General features: G+C 39.0%; 1 protein-coding gene across 1 annotated transcript; it reads left to right on the forward strand.

The window, feature by feature from the left end:
- The first annotated feature begins 1,165 nt into the window (after positions 1-1,165).
- On the forward strand, positions 1,166-11,418 carry LOC132304383 (aspartate aminotransferase, cytoplasmic). Its single transcript, XM_059802036.1, has 12 exons — positions 1,166-1,423; positions 3,355-3,426; positions 3,864-3,925; positions 4,008-4,091; positions 5,723-5,822; positions 5,940-6,060; positions 6,427-6,590; positions 6,721-6,858; positions 7,866-7,987; positions 8,303-8,397; positions 9,061-9,181; positions 11,072-11,418. The coding sequence occupies exons 1-12, from the start codon at positions 1,247-1,249 to the stop codon at positions 11,154-11,156; spliced, it is 1,341 nt and encodes a 446-aa protein (XP_059658019.1). The 5' UTR covers positions 1,166-1,246; the 3' UTR covers positions 11,157-11,418.
- Positions 11,419-15,475: the final 4,057 nt, after the last annotated feature.

The raw sequence follows: 15,475 nt of genomic DNA on the forward strand, positions 1-15,475 counted from the left end.
AGAGTAATCATCTGTCCACACTTTTGTCTATAGATTCCATTCAGCCACGCACGAAGAAATGGAGAGATATCCTGACCACCGAATATAAACCTCCCACTCAAAGGTTTCTATTTTTATTTTGATAATTACTTTTTATTATTACAGTAGATAGTAATGATTATTGAATGATGATGATGTAATGATAAGGTGAGAGTGGTTTTGTCTTAAAAGAAAAGGTCATAGGTGTGTTTGAAAAATGGCCATTTAATATAACGGTCTATATAGAAAGTATGGATTAATTTTCTTGTTCAATCGGGAGTAAGAGATCATGACTCATATATATATATAAATATATATATATATCTCTTTTGAGGAGTAAAATTTTTTAAGAAACATGATTGTCTACCTCATTTACTTAAACAGTTTCTAAAAATAATTATTTAACATGTGATAAGAATGACCAACCACGTCAAATTCGATACTAATTCAGTAATTTTTTTTCGATTCCCCTATCATTACTCTTTTGAATATCCAAGTTTAAAAATTTAAATTCTAAATATATATACGGAAAGATGTAAATATATTATTTAAAAAATGATAGTAGATGATTATTTTGTGACGGTTCAAAAACAATAGGTGAACAATTTTTTTTTTTTTATTTTTTTTATTTTTTTTAAACGGAGGTAGTATTACTACTTATAAAGCGGGTGCATTCTTATAAATGTGGAAAGTATATCGAATTAATAAATTCAAATAAAATTATCCATTCTATTTAGCCAAGATAAGATTTCATTTTTGTTTGCGTTGGAATATGTCTCGCTGCTCGCTAAGATAACAAATACCAAACAGAACAATGACTAGAATTCTATCCCACTAGTTGGACTAAAACCCGAACCCGAATAACATTTGAGAATGGGCCTTTTTCTTTGCCACGTGTCACTAAAAATTTCTCCGTCTCGGACCACGTGCCCAACCGCCTTATTTTACGAGCCACGCAACCCAGCGTACCTTAGCAGTTAGCACCGTAGCAAGTTAGCATCATCTGGCAAGCTTATCGCTATTGCCTATTACGTTGTCAAACAACAGCAGTTGCAGTGGACCCCACATCTCCACGTCACCATAAACGACCTTTCCATCACTCGCCGCGTCATCTTTTCCCATCTTTTTAATGGTAGGAAGACCGTCACGGTCAAATACGCGAAAAGTCGAACGGTGAGAGAAAGAGGAAAGCGTAGTCTAGTCGCGGGAAGGATACAAAAAGGCTAAAATGCACCCTCAGTTAACGTCACCCACCGATCGGAGGTTAAGTGCTCTGGTCAGACACCTGGAAGGCTCGTCGCCGTCGGTCATGGACTCCCAGACTACGATCTCGGCTTCAGCGACTTCGGCTCACAATTCTGTCTTCGGCCATGTTTCTCGGGCTCCTGAAGATCCCATCCTCGGCGTATCTCTCTAAACTCTCTCTCTCTACCTTTTATCAATTATGTTACCAGGCATTTATGTGACGTTTATGAATCAAATCGTCGATGATTCAATTTTGAACGTTCTATATATATCTATTATATACATATATGCACATATGCATATATACTCTTGTTTGTGCTGGTTAAAGTAGTTCAAGTATTTTTTTGGTTCTTTATGTTAAATATATGAAAATGTGTGTGTATATATATGTATATGTATATGCGTTTCCGTTGCTCATACTTGCTCGAATTCTGTTTTGATGGAATGTTTATGGATCAATGGATCAAATTGTTGATGCAGTGGTCTTGATTCAGTTTTGAACGTCCTCTCTCTATATATATGTGTATACATGTGTATATATACGCTGATCAGATTTTAATTCAAGCTTCTTTTCTCTTCGCGTTTTAGTTGGGATTAAAGTCGTTACTGTAATTTTGAGTCTTTATATTTTTAATTTTTCTAATTCTCTCCTACCTTTTTGTCTGAAATGTGTTACTGTAGTTGTGTTGATTCAGTTTTTGAACCTGGAATCTTCTTCTGCTCTCTCTTACTTCATCTCTCTATGTTTGCTTTGCTCAAATTTTCTCCAATTCTGGTTTTATGTGACGTTTGTGGATCAAATTGTTGTTTTAGAGGTTTAATTTGTTACTGTAATTTTTAGTCTCGAATTTCTGAGTCTGCAAAACTTTCGTTTCGTTTGAGGTTTGCAGATTGGGAGTGTTTGGAGAACAAAATATATAGAGTAGTGATCTCTTGCTAAACGGTGAGTAAGAGAATTTATCCACACTTTCTATTGTAACCGTTAGATTAATCTAATAGTTACATTCCAAACCCACTATTCTACTTTCCAAGTATTGCAACACCACCCTCTCTCTCCTTTTAGTTTCCAAAATGAATGTCACTACCAGCTATTGTAAAAATAAAAGCTAATTACCAAAAAAAGCTAATTACCCCCTTAAGAAAAAAGCGCCCATGTATTTTCAAATTTTGTCATTCGGTTGGATTACAAACTTATTCATTTGGCAATCCACTGGTATATTCAATCTAAGGTCTCAAGGTGGGCTCTGCCATGAATTCATGAACCTCAACTGGTTTTTTTTTCTTCCTTTGTTGGTATTATTAGGTATAATATTTACACTTAATCCATCTTCTCCTACTCGCAAGGTAGAGAGACAGCTTAATTTATACAGGAAAGAAAAATGATGAAGTAAAAGAATCTCAAATGCTCACTGTTCTATAATTAACCTTTAGATTTGATACATATAATATTTTTCCAACTTTAAAATCATTGTTAATTACAGTGAATTTTATTTGATCTAGGTCACCACAATATAATTCTTCCATTTTTGTTTTGAACCTTTTGCTTAATGCTATCTTCCAATATCGTTTTCAAGGATAATAGTGGTAACCCATAATGAAAAAGAACATCAAAGACAATTGAAAGACAAATGATATAGGGGATGTAGGAAAATTTCAAATGTCAATTTTTTTTTTTTTTAATTTTTTTTTTAAAGAAATTATATAGAGGAGAACAACTATTTCTCAAACCCTAACTTTCTCTCTGACCCTTTATTTTATTTCTTGGCAAATTTATCTTGGTTTGTTTTGATTCCCACACACTCTCACCATGTCTTTTCCCAACTACATTTTGGTCACATGAGCATCTATTTAGGGGATTACTTTTTCTATGAATGGGATTGAAAGGCTGCTTGGACAACTCATATCTTGCATTGATTCATACCATGCATACTTTAAAATCCTTAGGATAGGTGAGTTGGTGTAGGTTAAATCTTTTTGCTTGCTCTGTCTAGCTCTTCATTCTCTTTGCCATGTATAGATTTGTCTTTAAAACTTGACAGAATTTTTGTTCAGTATTCTTGACAGCTTTCTGATCTTATCTCCAATAAACAGGTCACTGTTGCATATAACAAAGATCCTAGTCCAGTAAAGTTGAATTTGGGGGTTGGTGCTTATCGTACGGAGGTGAGATTCCTTTTTAAATTATGGAAATGCTTGAGTGGTTAGAGGCAAAACTGCAAATTTTCATATGAGTTCACATTTAAAAAGATTTGATGTGCCAATACTCAGAGGCAGAGACTGTGTCCATCCTGACCTGGCAGTGTCTGGATCCTCCATAATTGTTCCAACCACTAGCTTCTCACATTAGTCACATATCATACTACACTCAACTGTATCACGGTGACTCGGTGATGCTGTCATTCCCAATTCAGTAATCTCCATACAGTTATACGACACATTGTGATGTACAATGTCGATGCTCTTTATGATTGTGCTAAATACAATTTTGAAGAAGCTGAACTGGAGCCTGCATGCTTGCGCACACCATTTAATCATCACCTCTAATTTTGTTTTATTTTATCTTTTTGGGTGGGGGGCTGGCTTTATCTATGCCATAACAGGAAGGAAAACCTCTTGTTCTGAATGTCGTGAGACGAGCTGAGCAACTACTTGTTAATGACAGGTAATTCGTCTTATTCTCGTGACTGCAGTCATAACTTTTTTATGGGTAATTGTAATTAAGATTCAATATGTTTGATTTACAGCTCTCGTATAAAGGAGTATCTTCCGATTGTCGGGCTCGCAGATTTCAATAAATTGAGTGCAAAGCTTATATTTGGTGCTGACAGGTACAAAGTCGAAGCACTTAATATAGAACTGTAGATTGCACGTAACTGTTTAAAACGTCATATGATCATCTGTTGGCATTGGGAGTCATGTACTATAATATATTGATTATTTGTACTTGTATGTTTTTTAAGAACTGTACAGTCTTACAGTGATAGTTGAATTATATTTGGTAAAAATTTACATATTCAAATGAAAAATATGATAAAAATACACAATTTGTATGGGTCAAACCCACCAAAGACTGTGATAGCTGGAAATAGATATTTCCATCAACCAGCGTGAGGTAAGTGCATGATAAGGCTGATTAATGTGAGGTGAATTGTTTTAGGTGAAATTTACTTGTTCAATTATTAGTATATATGATTCAGACCCGCTAAAGGTGGCTATGATGGCTGGAAATCAATAGATTTGTTAACCAAAGTGAGGAAGTGCATCTTATGAGAAATGCTCTCATGTTCTTCTTTTTCGCATCTTATGACAAATGTTATCATGTTCTTGTTCTTGCTTTTTAAAATTATAAAGGATATTTCAGTTATAATTTTCCTCAGAAGTTCTTGTTCCTCCTTTTTAAATGGAAATGGAATCCCTTCTCAAAATTGTTTTCTTCATCCTTTGGCATATCCTGCTGACATCTTCTGCCATAATGTTCCATAACAATGAAGTTGGTCTGCAAAGAGAACAAAAGATCTTGATTGCACACTCCTAATTCAATCATTCTATTGTTTTCCAAAGGATGTAAAATACTATGGTAGGCCAATATTTAGAACTTCTAAAACTTACCAAGGCTGGAAAAAAGCTTCATATTGGTGATAAATATGTATGTGCTGCATGCACTAGAAAAATAGAGCCTCAGAAGAAATATCAAATATGTATATACAACAATTAACAGGTATGCTGAAAGACATTAGAGAAAAATAGTTGTTATTATAAATCTTTAGGAATTTGATTTAAAGTGTTTTCTTGGGCAAGGAGTCGTTGCAGATAAACGAATTATAAATTACAGGATGTGATTTTAAGATGCACTAGAAAATTTATAAGGTAAAGTAGAGCCTCAGAAGAATTCTGCTTACTATCTCAATTTTAAATATGAAATTAATTTGTTATCAACTTTACAATAAACTTAAAATTATTTTGACATTTTATTTTCAAATAAAGTTCAGACATACTTATCAAAAATAAATAAATAAATAAATAAAGTTCAGACATATGATTTGGATTTTCAGTTCTGCTTCAGGACTCTTTATTTGCTCTCTTTTTTTATTTTTGTTTTCTTTTTTTATAATATTGTTCTTCTTTTCCTTTTTTTATTGTTTGTTTATTTGTGTGTGTGTGTGTGTGTGTGTGTGTGTTATGGAGAAAAAAATGGACAATTTTGTTTTTGTGATTTTTCAAAAAGAAAGCATCACGGTCTGAGGTTTATGACAAATAGTGAAGTGCCAGCATCTAGTGTTAGGTCCTTCCTGGAGCATAAGTTTCACTCATTTTAGAGCATTAATTCAATGTTTTATTTGGTAGGAACCTAGGAGGGGTAAAACAATAACTTAAAATTTGTTGGTAAATGAAAGACATGACATGGAATTTTCTAACTTGTCTTGCCCTATCTGCATTTTATCTCTGCTTGTTCGCACAGCCCCGCTATTCAAGAGAACAGAATTACAACTGTTCAGTGCTTGTCTGGTACTGGTTCACTGAGAGTTGGAGCTGAGTTTTTGGCAAAACACTATCACGAAGTAAACTGATCACTGCTTTCTTCTTCTTCTTTTTTCTATGATTTTATTTTTGGTTTTTTTTATTCTTTCTTTGCCATAATATATTATTATGTGACTCGCTTGGACTTGTACCTGCAGCACACGATATACATTCCTCAGCCAACATGGGGAAACCATCCAAAAATTTTCAATCTGGCAGGATTATCTGTGAAGACCTACCGCTATTATGATCCAGCAACTCGTGGACTCAACTTCCAAGGTTTGGTATCATCCCTTATGGATGAGATGCTGACCTTCCTGGAATTACCTTGCGAGTTGCACATCCATTTATTTGACTTATCTATATGAAATTCTATACATTACTTCATATCAGAATAAGGAAAAAAAAATGGTTTTCATCTTCCTACTAACTTTATATATCTTTGATTACCCTGATACCTTGTTTTTATCTAATAGTTTACAACAATGTATCAAATTTTGTACTATTTAGTATCTGCATGTGTAAGTTTCCCCACCATGGTATGTTGCATTGTGTATGCATGCACACGCGCTCATGTATATGTATATCCGTTTGCGTTTGTGCAGTTCTTGTTTATTTCATGATATTTTTTCCTATGGATTATAGGCTTGTTGGAAGACCTTGGTTCTGCTTCATCAGGAGCAATAGTGCTTCTTCATGCATGTGCCCATAACCCCACTGGTGTTGATCCCACCCTTCAGCAGTGGGAGCAGATTAGGCAGTTGATGAGATCGAAAGGGCTGTTACCTTTCTTTGATAGTGCATATCAGGTGGGTAACTGTGCATTCAACTAGTTTGGATTCCTCAATCCACTAGGATCCTAATTTGAATCTTAAAAATACTATATCCTTTGTTGAGCATCTTCAAGAGTTTAAGCTGATGTATATTTGGCATTTGAAGGGTTTTGCAAGTGGAAATCTGGATGCTGATGCGCAGTCCGTTCGCATGTTTGTCGCTGATGGCGGTGAAGCTCTAGCAGCTCAGAGCTATGCAAAGAATATGGGGCTTTATGGTGAACGTGTTGGTGCCTTAAGCATAGTAAGACACTCAAGATCTGTTTTTAAGAACTGAATGTCCACTGTGTTGAAGTTCTCACAAAATTATGCCCATAATTTTGGAGTGCATTGTGTTTCTTTTCTAACCAGGATGAATATTCACTCATTTCATATAAATCTTGATCCTGTGTTGACCGTTAAAGTCCTGATGTCTACTAGTATATATTTATAAGGGACATCTGTAAAATAACCCCCTCACCCCACTTGTTTGTTGTTGTTCACATATCCCTCTTTCTTTTTCTTTTATTTTCATATTGTCATGCACAGACTTTGTTAACCTTACCTGAACATAAAATAAAATATAAAAAGAAAAAGAAAACCAATATATATGAAAAGAAGACTTAAAACCTTTTTCCTTATTGAGTGAAACATTCTTGAAGAATATCAATGTGACTGGGTTGTGTTTGTGCCTTCTTTTTTTATATAAAAATGTGGGAATGACTTCTTTTATCATAAATTTTAAAGGACTTTAGAATTTCCAATAAATTGAAAAGTTTTTCGGTTCATCCCTTGGCAATATCTACTATCGATTTATAAGTTCTCTAAATGAAAAAGGAGCTCACAACAGCAAGCAATGGATTTTGGTAAGTTTATTTGAACTGTTAATTATTGAGCCATCAAATCAGTAGTTTTCCTTAGCAAATTTTTGTTGGCTGGCTTTTAGTTTTTTCCACATTTGCATTTTTTTTTTTTTAATGCAACTTCTAAAAGTACCAAACAATTTTCAGTTACATAATACAGTGGCAATACAGGAATTTAGTTTAAAATTTGTCAATATTTTAGTCTGAGGTGGTCTCAGGAACAAAAAAATTAAAAATTAAAAATTACCAATTTCATGGGCGAGATTGCAAAGTTTAGGAGGTATATTTTATAGCTTGAAAGGGTGGTCTATGGTGACCCCCTTGGATGTGTGATTTGTAGCGCAGTATCATTGTTCTTCCATTCTTTGCTGGTCATCTTACATTCAAATTTTACTCAATTTGCTGATAGGTTTGCAAGACAGCTGATGTTGCTAGCAGGGTTGAGAGCCAGTTGAAACTTGTGATCAGGCCCATGTATTCTAATCCACCAATTCATGGTCCATCTATTGTGGCTACCATCCTCAAGGACAGGTATTGAAGTATTCCAAAAGATTTGGAGTTTTTATGAGTCCATGTCTTTTATTTTTTTTATTTTTTTATTTTTCCAATCTAAGAATACATACATATCGTAGAATGAACCAATCAAGAGTGAACATTATCTAGAGTGGATTCTCAAATGTGTATAATGGGAAGAAAATACACTGATATAATGCTTTCCACTTTCTCTTAAAATCCACACTGGACTTGCATAGTAGACATCTCATTTCATATTTTGCATTATTTCTTCTGTTTGTCGAGTTCATACTTCTAAATTTGTTTTTTAAGTTGGTGAAATTTACTCTACAGGAATATGTATAATGAATGGACTATTGAGTTGAAGGCAATGGCTGATCGTATTATCAGCATGCGGCAGAAACTTTTTGATGCCCTTCGTGCTAGAGGTAATATATTTGAAAAGTTACCTTGTACAAGAATGGCAGTGTCCCCTCATATTTTGTCCACTTTTGTTTTTTCATCTTTCGGGTTGAATTACCAGTCCTTCACTGACATTGTCGATTGATCTTTGAGTATCCATAAGTGTCTCTTGCACATGCATGCTTGTACATTCACACACTTATATTCAGCTCCAGCTCCCTCTTGTGTGGTTTTGTTAGTTTATTTAGCATAGGGCAAAATGATTTATGGATTTGTTATTTGAGTCTTGATTTTTGTCTTAGATTAGTATTTGATGAACTTTTACACATCAGGGACTGGAGGGAAAATGATAATTGAATGCTAATGAAATGTAATAATGTGTTCTTCATCTTTGAACATGAAACTTTGTCAACCGCAATATTGTACTTCCATGCTGACTGATAGAGCCTGGATTTATTATTATCTTGACTCAATTTGATAGGAAAAACCACTGTAATCTGGGTCTCTATCCTGATTCCTGACCAATTTGTTCGATTTACCCAGCATTCTCAACTAGACATTCATCACTCTGCTCAAAAGTGACCTGAATGAATGTTTGCATTTGATTGATATCAAGAAGGATAAATGACATATCTTGGGTCAGAGTAAATTTTTATGTTTTTTTCTATGTTCTCTTTTTTTCCTGGCAGGTACACCTGGCGACTGGAGTCACATTATCAAGCAGATTGGAATGTTTACTTTCACAGGATTGAACTCACAGCAAGTTGCCTTCATGACTAAAGAGTACCACATCTACATGACATCTGATGGGTAAGAAGATCCATTACATGACTTAATTACGTAAAATAAGTCCAATATGTATCATATGCAGTAATTATCATGTGCACTTGCTTCTACCATGCCCAAGATTAGCAATATAACAATATTTATGTCCGCGTATTTCAGTAGAAGAGGGGAAATAGAAGGAAAAATTATTTTTGTATCCAGCCTTAAAACAACATACAAAAGTGGAATTTTCTATTATTAAGTGTGCAAAGCCCAAATGTTGGTTGGCCATGTGTGCCATGTCATCTAGAGTCTAACACGACAATCATAAATATCGTATACGAATGTCATTAGAGGCTCCAATGAGTTCGGATGATGCAAATTGGTTGGTTGGTAAAATCTTGGTTTTTCCTGACTTAGGTTTTAGTCTTCCTATGAGCTTGAATATTACCAACATATGCCCATATCCCTGTGGGAGAAGAAAGGAGGGGGGAACTTTGTTTGCTCTAGAATGTCAGAAAAATGATGAGAGGCATGTGTTCACTTTCTCAAGGGACGTTTCTTGTACTTATGGGGCTGGATTTTGGAAGGGGACCGGGAAGAGTAGAGGGCATTCTACATATTTGTTGGTTTTTTATTAGTCGATGGTAGAAGGGTGAGATTTTGGCATGGCATTTGTTGTGGTGGGGTCCCTCTGGAAATTGCTTCCTGGACATTATTTGGATTGCCTTGGATAGAAAATCACCAATATCGGATTATGTCAAGGTTGAAGAAGGTGGTTCTGCCATAGAACTACGCAGAATTGGGAATTGGAAGTGTCTGGATGCCTTCTTCAAGGAATTATGGTTTTTCAGTGCGCAAGGAGATGGAGATGGAGATGTTTTTGAATCGAATTTAGTCAAAACATAATTGTTTCTATAGGACGTCCAGTCTTTTTTCTTTTTCTTTCCTTGAGATTGGCCGGGGTGTTCAAGTGGAGTTGTTATATTTGGATAACTTCTTCAGGTGTTTATGGTTTCTCAGCATGTGTGGGGATGAAGGATGCTTTGTAATGTAATCTGAAGTTTAATTGTTTATGCAGGATGTTTTTCCTCTTTTTTCTTTTTTCCTTTTTGGTCAATTTGCGGGATAGGGGAGGGTTGATAAGGGAGGTAGGACTGGTGCCAACAGTTCATCACGGAAGAAAGGATTCGCTAAGCCGGGATCACTAACTGGGGGCCATGTTTGGGTGGCTGCGACTGATTTGGTAGTAATTTGGCAGTTTGGGGGTGAGCATGGGTGTGGGTGTGGGAGTAATTTGGCAGATTGGGGGTGAGCATGGGTGTGGGTGTGGGTGTGGGTGTGGGTGTGGGGGGAGATTGATCTGGAGATGATTGTGTGCGCACGTGGTGTGTGGGTTGGAGGTGGTTGGGGAGAGACTGATTCATGGATTGCACTTTGGGTGGCTGGCAAGAAAATGACGCAATTCATTTTTCACCTTTCATCATAAAATATATATATATATATATATATATATATATATATAAAAAAAATATTATTTGGAAAATATTTTACTAATTTTAAAGGATAACCAAATACCAAAAAGTGATAAAAATATTTTTAGGAGAACAATTACTTGAAAAACAGATGGAACCAGTCACCATCTATAATTTCTGGAGAAATTCTAATACTATATTGCATCCAAAGTGCAGTGCCAATTTCTTTCTTCTCAAAGGGAGGTCCTCTTTGTAAAATTTCATCTCGACTTGAGATGCAATTAATGATGTATTCAAATATTGTTAAATGCCATTTAGCATGTTCAGACCTTATCTTTTGGGTATTGTTTCTTCATTTTGTGATTTTATGTAATTTGCCGGCACTCTGAGTGTGTCGTCCCATGACAGAAAAGCAAATGGTGTCTTCAATGTTCTAATTATATCCATCTACGAATTGCAGGAGGATTAGCATGGCGGGTCTGAGCTCGAGGACGGTCCCACACCTTGCAGACGCAATACACGCAGCTGTCACCCGTGCTGCCTAAATTGGTTACAGGCAACTTTTTCCGTGGTAATTCCTGTTCGTCTTCATGACAGTTTCGTTGTAATAATGATAATAATCGAAAGACCAGAGGTAAAAATAAACCTTTGATTCAAGCGAGGGAGTTGTAAACACTTCAAATTGGAGGAAGTCTTGGACTTGTTTCATGGCATGTACGGGAATTTTTTTTTTAATCCCTTAATTTGTGAACAGGAGAAATGTACTTCCTTTATGTTATACGAAAATAAAGCTCAATTTGATTATAACGATGGGTTGGGAATTTGGTAAGAAAGAATGTGTAAGTTTGACCTAAATCAAAGTACAAATATTGCTTGGTGCTTGTGTTGGTATATTTGCACAACCGAATGGGATAGTCTAACGGCAAAAACTCACCTCACATTTTGGATATCGGCAGTTCGAATCCCTTTGAAGCCACCACCCCAGGCTAGTGCACAGGGGACTACATGTGTTCGGTGTTGAATTATGAGAGTATATTTGCGGAATTTGTTTTGTTTCAAATCCTACTCAATTTGAATTGCTTTTGCTAACCATTTTCTAAATATTTGGTAACAATAGCTTCTGGTTTGACACAGGTTATCGTCTTAGCAAAATCACGAAACAAAATTGAAGATGCAAGAAATTCCTTCTCCACTTTCTCTCTCTAGAATTCTTACACCTCAACCCAAAAAGATCCCCCTTCATTTCATTCCATCTCCTATTTATAGATATTTACAAGATATTTACAAGATATTTACTAATTGCTGGATCTGGGCCTATTCCTTCGTAAGCCTTGGTCACCTTTGATGGGCTTACTCTCGTTCGGCCCATATGGCAGTGTCCTTCTATGGGCTGGCCCAGCTGTACGGACTGAATGCTATGTTTGCGAGTCGGATCTGGCCCATGTCATCCGGGGCCTCCTCAACTGCCCCCATAATTGCCCCTTATTAAATAAGGGGTAATTATTGATGGCGTCTCATCATGATGTTGACGGCTCGAGATAACCACGTGGGGGAGTGGACGGTCAGATCCAGCATCAATGTTCCGGGGCTCGAGGGATTTCTCGCCTTCCCGACGCTTCGGCCCTCGGGCCCCCTCGCCTTTATAATGCTCTAGAATTTCACTTCACTTCCCTTTACCGTCTCCATCATCAGCCAAGTCTCTCTCTTTTCTAAAACAGTGCTAAGCTTTCCTTGGTGAAATTCTTCAAGAGTCATTCTTCCAGCGATCTTGCAGTCCTTCGAGGTTAGTTTCGTTCTTTTTACTTTCGGCAGGCTTCCATTTACCCTCTTGTAGATTCTTCTATCACTTCCACCATGGTTGTAGATCTGGATGTTCTTCGTATGAGACTTAGACTTCCTGATAACATCGAAGTTAGGGTTTGCCCCCAAGACGTTAACATTACGACCGGCACCGGCCTCCTGCCCGGCGAAGTCTTATTCACAAACCTTCAATTGAATGTTGTTAGGTTCCCTCTGCACCCTTTCTTTAGTTATGTCTTCAATAGATTGGGGATATCCCCTCTGCAGGTCAACCCCAACTTCTTTAGAATCATATCTGTTATGCTCTTGTTGATGCGTGACAGAAATCTGGACCTCGACCTCATAGACCTCCTTCTGTGCTATAAGGTGAGTAAGATCCGTATTAACGAGCCCTTCTACCACCTCTACCCGTTCGAGAAGATGTCCATATGTACTGACACAATAAAATCTGAAAAGGGTTGGAGGGATAGCATAGTGGGCATTAGTGGGGCTTGGTCTTCGCCGGCTGCAGAGGGTTACCCAATCCCGAGCGCCTTTGGTGTCTGCTCTGTCTCCTCCTATAAAAAATTCAAATCCCATAAACATGACTGCCCCTGTGAAACATGCGTTCCTCGTTTTTGCACTTACTTATGCCGCTCCTTGGGAATACCTTGTGATGACTTGAGCTATAGTGTTTGCAGGGATAGGAGTAACTACTTGAAGAGATACGTTCTGAACGATATTCCTTCCTGCTCAGATCTCCTCACTTCAGACAACCTCTTTGCGCTCTCATCACTCGGCTACAACATGAGCAGACTTCAGATTCCCTCTTTTGGCAGGAGGAAAAATACTCCCCCAGCCACTCCTGCTGCTGGGGCGACCTCCTCTCCAGCGTCAGCTTCTTCTTCAGCCACCATATCTGACACTGTCCCGAGCGCAGTGGCTACTAACCCTGTTGCCAGCGCCCCTGCTGCCAACCAGAACGCGCCCTCCCCAGCTACCATAGCTCCTGCTGCTGCGGGGGGCGGTCGGGACAAAGAACGAGGCAAAAGGCCTCATCCTGACAGTGAAATCGATCCTGAGGAGGAGCCTCTCATTAGAAGGACCCGGGTCTCTGGGCCGGGTACTCTCTTGCACCGAGCGATCAGAGCTCCTTCTCCCTCTGGGCCTCCTGCAGCTGGTGGCTCTGCTTCTGCTTCAGGCCCCCCTTCTATCCCCAGCTTACCGCCATGGGCCCCTCGGTACACCCGAACGGATGGGACGTTCGTGAAACCGAACGAGACCATGCTGAAGGATGGCCAGACCGCTATGGCCTACTACAGGAGCATGTGGACTCCGAAGGACCTTGAGGCGGCAAAGGGCCTTTCCCAGAAGGACGTGTTCAGTCGCTTTCCCCAATCTGCTATGGAGGTGACTTTTATTTTCTAACTCATGAATTCTCTTATATTACTTGGTCTTGCCTTCGCCCGTTCTGACTATTGGTTTAACCGTTTTTATTGTGCACCTATGCAGACATTGTTCGGGATGATGGCCATGCAGAAGCAGGTGGAGATGGGCAACGCCAGGGCCCGAAAGTATTCTGACAGCCTGGAGGTGGCTAATAAAGAAAACGACCTCCTTGCCATGAAGAATACCGAGGTGCTGGTTCGGCTTGACAAAGCCGAGCAAGAGAGAGATGTCCTGAAGAAGGAGAATGATTCCCTTCAGGATGAGAAGGACGCCCTCCAGCTTGAGAAGAGCGTCTGGCAGACTGAGCGGGAATCAATTAGAGAAGAGAAGGCAGAACTCCAGCGCCTTCTAGCTGATGAACAGTCTGCTCGGATGGCTTTTGAAAAAAGAGCTCTGGACGAGCGTACCGCTCTGATCGACGCGATCAGCAGAGTGGGTGGTGGGATGCTGGCCCTTCACGCTCGGTTCTCCAGGGTCGGTGCTCTTCGGTATGCTCAAGGATTCCGGGAAGGTTTCGCCGACCGGGTTCCGGATGAGGGACAGACCAGCTCCACTCCGAATGAGGTAGACAAGGATCTGGGGATCGAACCTCTGGGGGTCTATGTCGACCCAGAACCCACCGAAGCGGAACGTATATTTGATGAGTGCCAGGACATTGCATCCTCAAGGATCATCACAGCTCCTCCTACCGCTCTGCCACTGACCGCTCCCCAATCGTCAACCGTGGCTCCTTCTATAGCCACTGCTGACGCTGAACCCCAGCCGAACGATTCAGTCATTCACCTGGATTCCCCACCTCATGAAGGTGAGGCGGTTGATGGGGCCGAGGAGGCGAGTCGGCAAGACCAGGATGCTGTTGGTACTGAGGCGTCTAGCTAGGGCTCCTTCGAATTCTTCTAGTTCATATCTTCTTGTAATGATGGACATCTCTCTTTTGTAAACTCAATGTTCAATATTAATGAAATGACAGAACTCTTTTTCCCTATGTGTTGTGCTCTATTCAACTTATCTTCAGTACATACATATCTTTTCTCTCTTTTTCTTTTTATATTAGCTTCGCCGTGTGTTTGTTTACGGCAAGTGCCTGGCGCTCGGCTAGAATGCCACTTGCCACTTGGCTTTAAATTTTTAGCAAGTGTCTGGCGTTTCGGCTTAGAGTGCCAGCTGCCACTTATCTTGCTTAAGTGCCTGGCGCTCGGCTAGAATGCCACTTGCCACTTGGCTTTAAATTTTTAACAAGTGTCTGGCGTTCGGCTTATAGTGCCAGCTGCCACTTATCTTGCTTAAGTGCCTGGCGCTCGGCTAGAATGCCACTTACCACTTGGCTTTAAATTTTTAGCAAGTGTCTGGCGTTCGGCTTATAGTGCCAGCTGCCACTTATCTTGCTTAAGTGCCTGGCGCTCGGCTAGAATGCCACTTGCCACTTGGCTTTAAATTTTTAGCAAGTGTCTGGCGTTCGGCTTATAGTGCCAGCTGCCACTTATCTTGCTTAAGTGCCTGGCGCTCGGCTAGAATGCCACTTGCCACTTGGCTTTAAATTTTTAGCAAGTGTCTGGCGTTCGGCTTATAGTGCCAGCTGCCACTTATCTTGCTTAAGTGCCTGGCGCTCGGCTAGAATGCCACTTGCCACTTGAGG

Source organism: Cornus florida, unplaced genomic scaffold (assembly GCF_030987335.1).
Source record: "Cornus florida cultivar Cherokee Brave unplaced genomic scaffold, ASM3098733v1 CherokeeBrave_3.0.0_Hap2_Chr04, whole genome shotgun sequence".
Lineage (NCBI taxonomy): Eukaryota > Viridiplantae > Streptophyta > Magnoliopsida > Cornales > Cornaceae > Cornus > Cornus florida.

Excerpts from the sequence above, each read along its gene's own strand:
- LOC132304383 (XM_059802036.1), top strand. The coding sequence starts at position 1,247 with ATGCACCCTCAGTTAACGTCACCCACCGATCGGAGGTTAAGTGCTCTG. Across the intron at positions 3,427-3,863 it reads TTGGTGCTTATCGTACGGAG|GAAGGAAAACCTCTTGTTCT; the intron begins GTGAGATTCCTT and ends ATGCCATAACAG. Across the intron at positions 6,591-6,720 it reads TCTTTGATAGTGCATATCAG|GGTTTTGCAAGTGGAAATCT; the intron begins GTGGGTAACTGT and ends TGGCATTTGAAG.